The sequence below is a fragment of the Aptenodytes forsteri genome, unplaced genomic scaffold (assembly GCF_000699145.1).
Source record: "Aptenodytes forsteri isolate BGI_AS27 unplaced genomic scaffold, ASM69914v1 Scaffold212, whole genome shotgun sequence".
Taxonomy (NCBI): domain Eukaryota; kingdom Metazoa; phylum Chordata; class Aves; order Sphenisciformes; family Spheniscidae; genus Aptenodytes; species Aptenodytes forsteri.
In genome coordinates, this window is record NW_008795487.1 from 861,687 (window position 1) to 868,214 (window position 6,528).

General features: G+C 40.9%; 1 protein-coding gene across 1 annotated transcript in view; it reads left to right on the forward strand.

Moving 5' to 3' along the window:
• The window catches only part of GABRG3 (gamma-aminobutyric acid type A receptor gamma3 subunit), a 337,705-nt gene that overhangs the window by 906 nt on the left and 330,271 nt on the right, over positions 1-6,528 (forward strand). Inside the window, exon 2 of the mRNA XM_009281337.1 lies at positions 2,629-2,777. Coding sequence (XP_009279612.1) covers positions 2,629-2,777 — 149 coding nt within the window. The remainder of the gene's footprint in view (positions 1-2,628; positions 2,778-6,528) is intronic.

Genomic DNA, 6,528 nt, shown 5'->3' on the forward strand with positions numbered 1-6,528 from the left:
GCCGCATAACCCAGGCAAAGGTGTCACCTCAGCGTCCCCCGCAGGATCCGCCACAAACCGGGCTGCAGGAGTGCTCAGAGGCCTTCCCCTTCCCCTTCCCCTTCCCCTTCCCTTCCCAATTTATTAACCATGTTCTCCTTCTCAGTAGCCTGCCCTGCACCCAAGTGGCATCTCTCTCCCAAATCCCCACAGGAACTAGAGGCTGCTTCATGCTAGCCCCCAGACAAGTCCTGGGCACATGTGTTGCAGGAAATAAACCCTTTCCCTGCAACCTCTCAGGTTTTTCCAGCCTCCTTTGCAGTTTATGCACTGCCTCCTCTCTGTCTCCTCACAGGGGCAAAACTAGTGGCCCCTGAGGAGTTTGGGGAAGGCATGCAGCCCTTCTTCGTCTCCAATTTGAGAATGGCCTGCCATCATCCCGCACTTGTTTCTGTGGATAGCAGGAATATGCTGGGAATTTAGCAGTCACCAGTAAGGCTACAGGTGAAAATGCAACCTCAAGTGCCTTCAAGGAGCCTAATTGTGTAAAGGCAAGCAAGGGAAGTGAAATAAACTCTTAAGGAGGAAAACAAAACACCTTGCAAAATATGTAGCTAGTGTATTAGTCTGATTCACTGTGAAACCTCTCACACCCCCAATCTTAAGCTAGAAGGTAGGTAGGACTTTACATAGTCTGGAGGTACTTTCTAGGAAACAAGCTGCTAGAGTGAGGGGATTTAAAAGGTCTGTCAGAGCTTAGACTCCTACAAGTGACCAGTTTTAAAGCAGCAGCTCCCTGAAATGGGAATCTTGATCCTACCTGAACTCAGTTCTCATTTCCACGTGCAGTCTGAATGCCTCCAGTAAAGTTGTGGTGGGTGCAGCAGAAAAAGACGTGTGATTTGTTCTCCTTTCCTATCGGCAATTCAGCAGCACTGCAGCGTTTCAGCTCTGAAATATCAACCATGTATGTTTGGAGACGGTGCCTCCTTTGAGAATGGTTCTGTAACTGTCGTATTAAAACACAGGGCTTGTCATGAATCTGAGAGAGAAGAAAACTCCCCAAAAATCCTCTTGGGGTTTTTTAATGCTCATTGGGTGAATTATACAAAAAAGATAAAGGTTTTAAAAAATGCAACTCACAGGGAAGGAATGTTCATCTATTCAAAATTTCCCCTAAGTTTTCTCTACTTTTGCAACTTGGTTATATAAGCTGTCTCGGTAGAAAATCTTCAGGGGCTAGGTTTCAGAATTATTTTTATATAGAAATCGTACCTAGAGCACTCGCAATATGTGAGGTCATGTTAAGTGATTCATGGCTAATCCTTAGGGGTGCATTGGCTGTAGAGCAGTTCCGATTAAAAGTTTCGTTAAATGCTTGAACGGTGGTCTACAAGCAATGTTGAGGGTTGATGGTGCTCTGTGATTAAATTTTTATACTTGTATTCTTTTTTTTTTCTGTTACTATAGAGTGTCTATCAAGTCTTCTGGACATCTGAGATATTTTAAAAGACACTAGTGTCATTATGGACAGGAGAGGGAGAGAGAGAAAGGAGGTTGCTCTGATGCGTGTAGCACATCCCATGAATAAGCAAGGCTGGTGCCTCTGATTCTCCATTGCTTTGCACCTTGCATAATTATTGACATTTGTGTAAAAAAGTTGCAAAATGGTATCATTATCACCAGGGCAATTGCAGGTCAAAGGAATACATGATTACTACCATAGGTCCCACCACTGAGGTTATCTTTTCTCCTGCTAACTTCATCTCAGTTTAACTGTCATAGATTTTCTCCAGCGAAAGACATCAAACAGATTTGGTTTCTAAGATACCAAAAGATACATCTTCAAATCAACATTTTACTGCTCGTGCACAAAAAGCCGCACAAATGAAATTAGTCTTGTGTGAAAATAGCTCTAGCTGTGATTTCTGGGCAAACTGTAGTTTCACCACATTTGTATTAGCGTACTCTTAAAATCAAAATAATCCAGCTATGAAGGAAAGCAGTCGCAACTCTTGGTGTAGTACTGTTTTTTAAAAAATGTCATTAAAACTGCAGGGAAAATCAGATTAATTTATGCAACGTATTTGTGTGCTTGTGATAATCCATCTTAAATTCAAGGAGCAAGCTCTTAACTCTAAGCCTTGTAATACATTAAACTGAAATTCAGAGAATATAATAATTTATTAATAGGATAAAATGATCAGGAAGTATTAAAAGATCTGAATTTTTAATACTCTTATTAGCCTTTGTGCAAGAGATGAATAGTTGTCTTGACGTATTAATAAAATAATACTGCAGACCCTCGCTCTTCGTAAGAGTATATTGTAAACTAACTAGTCAGGATAGGTTGGTTAAAATACAGGATATAAAATACTACTCTGATAGCTGTATTAACTCCCAGAGTATAATTTTTTAAGAGACTGGCAGAAGACAATTTCTAAACAATTCTCAGTGACGACCCATCCACAGATACTCAACAACTGTTAATGGGAACATCCTGTTGCAAAAACAGCCTAAGGCTGGGTAGATGCAAAGCCAAGGGAGATACCTAAAACTTCTTCAGCTGAGTGTGGAGATTTACCCAGAACGTAAATGCAGATTTTAGTTATGTAAAATAACATCTATTTGTTTGATTTGTTATTGCAGTTCTAGAAAGGTTGAAGAGGATGAATATGAAGATGGAACAACTAACCAAAAATGGGTTTTAGCTCCAAAAACACAAGACACAGATGTGACTCTCATACTAAACAAGCTGTTGAGAGAGTATGACAAAAAGCTACGGCCAGATATTGGAAGTAAGTACTCCTTTCTGCACAAGTGAGGAAAAGCATCTATGGGTGCAGAAAAGACACGATGTTATATTTTGGTTAGTGTGCACAAATGGCTGGGAAGTGGAGATTAAGTTTTTTTGGCTGAGGTTCATTTCCAAGTCAATATTTAAAAAATGCTAATTCTCACGGGAAGACGTGGTGGTGCTAAACTCTGGTTTCCTCTTACAGAGCTTGTGTAGAGATATGGAAGGACTAGCTCTAAAGGATTCAGCAGGTCTTTGGCAGAGTTAGGAACATACTTATCTCTTTTGTCATCCAATCCATGCATATGAAAAACTCACTCTCTGAGGAGCGATCAAAACCCCAGCATATTAAAAACAAGAAGTAGGGCACAGCAAGAGAAGAATGTGCATCTACTCCCTTCAAAATGTGATCACGGAAATTATGTTCCTTAATGCTGAGAAGGCACTAGTATTTGCCTGTGTGTAGGGCAACTCTGGAGATTTTCTCCCAAACCAGCAGACGTCTCCAAAAGAAATCTGATAGAATGGAAGTGTCTTGTGGGCAGTACTACCACATGTAGGTATAAAATTTAGATAAGGGCCAGTAAATACCTGCATATAACCATTTTCTTTTCATTTTTTTTTTAATTTGTATAATGAGGTTTTGTGTTTCAAACCAGTATTTTTTTTACCTTTTGTGGTTGTGCCCTGTTTGACTTGTTTGCATCCTTAGATCAGAATGGCTATAGCACGACTGCTGTTCAGTTTTTTCACAGTAAGTTTGTATGACAGAAATCAGAGGCAATTTGTCATTTACATTTACTGCACCTTGCATATACTTCAGAATGAACTGGGAATGCGGAAAGCTCAAAACAACCACCTAATACAATTTGCTTTTCCTAAATTTTTGCAGAGATTGGAGGGAGAATTCCTACCATTGATTATAAGTGAAACTACTGTTTGCTGATGGCACATGTATTGATATACTTACTAGGTGATCCCTTTGGGTGAGTTTAGAGGGAAGCGAGAGCCATCTGTATGTATTCGCCATTACAATTATTAGTGTCTTGTAGCTACACATTAATACAACAGTTCCAGGAAAAAACCTATGCTGTGGTATGAAAGAAAGTTTTTGTGGGTTTTTTTTTTCATAGCTATTACTTTTCCATAGTATTTGCAAAGATCATATTTGATAGATGTGTCTGTTTTTAACACCGAGTGACATTTATCTCTGTCTCTCTACTTACTTTGTCATACTGGATTTAGCTGATCTTTAATATCTGATGGAGAAGTGCTTTAATGCAGTTCCCCACCCATATCAACATCTGGAAGGGAGTGTCAGGCAATTTTTTTTTATTTTACTTTGTACACCGTGTCCTCAGATCACTGACCTCAGACAGACTAAATTATGTTATGCCTATGTGGGGCAAAGTAATCATTCAAAGTCCCCATGTCAGTTGCCATAAAATCAGTAGAGGTCAGACATATCCTACAGCACTGGAAAATCATTGTTGCCAAAATAATTCCTTTTGTCTCTCCAAAAACTTGCATAAATCCTGTTTTAGAGAAAGGACCTAAATTACACAGCTCCTCATATATCGTACCAAACAGAGATTTTACAGTTCTCAACTACATCTATCTATTTCTATCAACCATCTCAGTCCTAGGCCATTTTTCTCTTTGATAGGAATCTGGCTATTTCAGGACTTGAGCTGAGTGTTGTTCAGACGCTAGAGAAGTTAATTCATCCCTGCTTCCTTCACTGGTCTCTCTTCCCTCCTTTCCTACCTTTGATGCAGATAAATAACATTGCCCTTTTGAAGCTGAGGAGCTGCTGCATTTGTCGAGGAGAACATGAGGGGAATGTTAGAGAATCAGGCATTATATCTAACTTCCCTGAACTGCTGGCTGGTGCCTCACACACAAGCACTTCTTCCTTTCCATCTAGGAGAAGGTTGTCCTCCAGACTAGATGGTTGACTTGTCCTGGCAACTGAACTGCGTTCCTGCCCTGAAGGTCCCAGTATTAATACAAATCAGTTAAAGCATTATACATATCAGTTAAAACACTAGGAAAATAAGTAGTGGACCAGGTAACATAGAACATACAATAATATGTTTTAGAATTTGTAGAAAGCATGGAATGAACCAGTGGAGGAAGAGAGAAGTAACTCTCAGAATCAAGCAGAAGTGCAGCCAATAAAAGACGCTGAGGGTTAAATCCAGGACTAACATGCAGTCAGCTGCTCATTAGGGCCTTTACATTTGTGCAGTGCTGCCTGTAAGCAAATTGGCTGCCCCACAGGACAAAGGACACTCACCATTTCATGCCACATCTCTCTTCGCTCGGTTTTCCAATCCTTTATTGCAAAGCCACTATTTCTAACAGCGGGTAACTAGCAATTCTCCTGAAGAAATTATCTTCTCTCTGAATGCAATCAGAAAAGCCTAGGAAAATACTGAATTCTTTGCACTTTCAAAGGTTAGGATAGCAATCTTTAGATCACTTGGGAACACACTTTTGCAAACCAAAGCCCAGGGGGAGAAGGAGAAGGCTGTGGCAAATAGAAGGTATTGAAGTGCATGCTGGCCCAGGCAGTGACTTTTCTGTGGTCTTTCATCCTTCCCAGGGCAGCTGATGTTTTGGCTAGCTCAGGTATGTCCAGGTACTTCCTGGCACTGTACAGGCATATTCTGAGTGCCCACTTGCCATACTACGGGTACTGAGTACTTCAGTAATCACGTCACCTCCAGGTCAGGAATATATCCATCAGTGAATAAACTCCCGTGTACAGACACTCAGCCACCCTCCGTCCTCCTCCCCTGCCCAGCCCATCTAAACCACTGTAAAGAGCATGTAGGTCAATGCTAAGACGCGAAGCCAGGACTTGCTCTTTCCTTTCTTTTTTTCTCCTGCTGGCCTATACTTGGCCTAGGCTTTCATGTAAACGACTGTCAGTCAGATCACATGCTCAATCTACACTCAGCAGTACAGGCATCACCTGCAAGGTTCCAAGCCAGGATTTTGAAAGAGTGGTTTGAACAACCTAAATATTAGGCAAAATAGTTACCCTGTGAAGGCTATCAGCAACCTGACACCTTAACAGGACCCGTCTAGCTAAAAGGGGCCTTTGGTCTTTGGAAACAAAGCAGTGTTCTACCAGCAGGGGAATGTCTGACTGCATCCCTCGTGGCCACACACTTGGCAGAGTTCTTGTCTCCATGAATACCACAGCTTGTGTGGGTTTTCATTTTAATGGTGGCATCTGGCAGTTTTCCATTATACCACAGAACATACATGCCTTTTGGAATTGAAAAAAAAAAAGACAAGAAAGCACCTTACACTGAACAGCTTATACCGGTGTACTGATTAGATCAAAAAGAAAAGTGTTTTATGGAGACAAAGCATCTTTTCCACCCCCTTTTTACCAGCTACAGTTATAGGGCTGAGAATCATGGATCTGCTGCGTGGTATAAAAGGCACCAGTCCCAGATAACAAGTAAACCCATTCTAAACTATGAAGGTCTTAAAATCTCTTCTGTGGGCAGGTACTCGAGTTTGTTTCAAAGTCCTTTGAAGTGAAGACCCGTTCAATGAATATGTAACATTTTCTAAGTGCAGTATGGCTTACTGCCCTGCAGGAGTGATTTTTTTCCCACTATGTCACACTGGCTTAAGTCCTGACATTTAGTAGGACTAAGTTCTGGCCCTGAAATTTTACTTCCTCTTTATTAATAAAATGAGAACAGAAATAATAGAAGAGCCAACAGGCC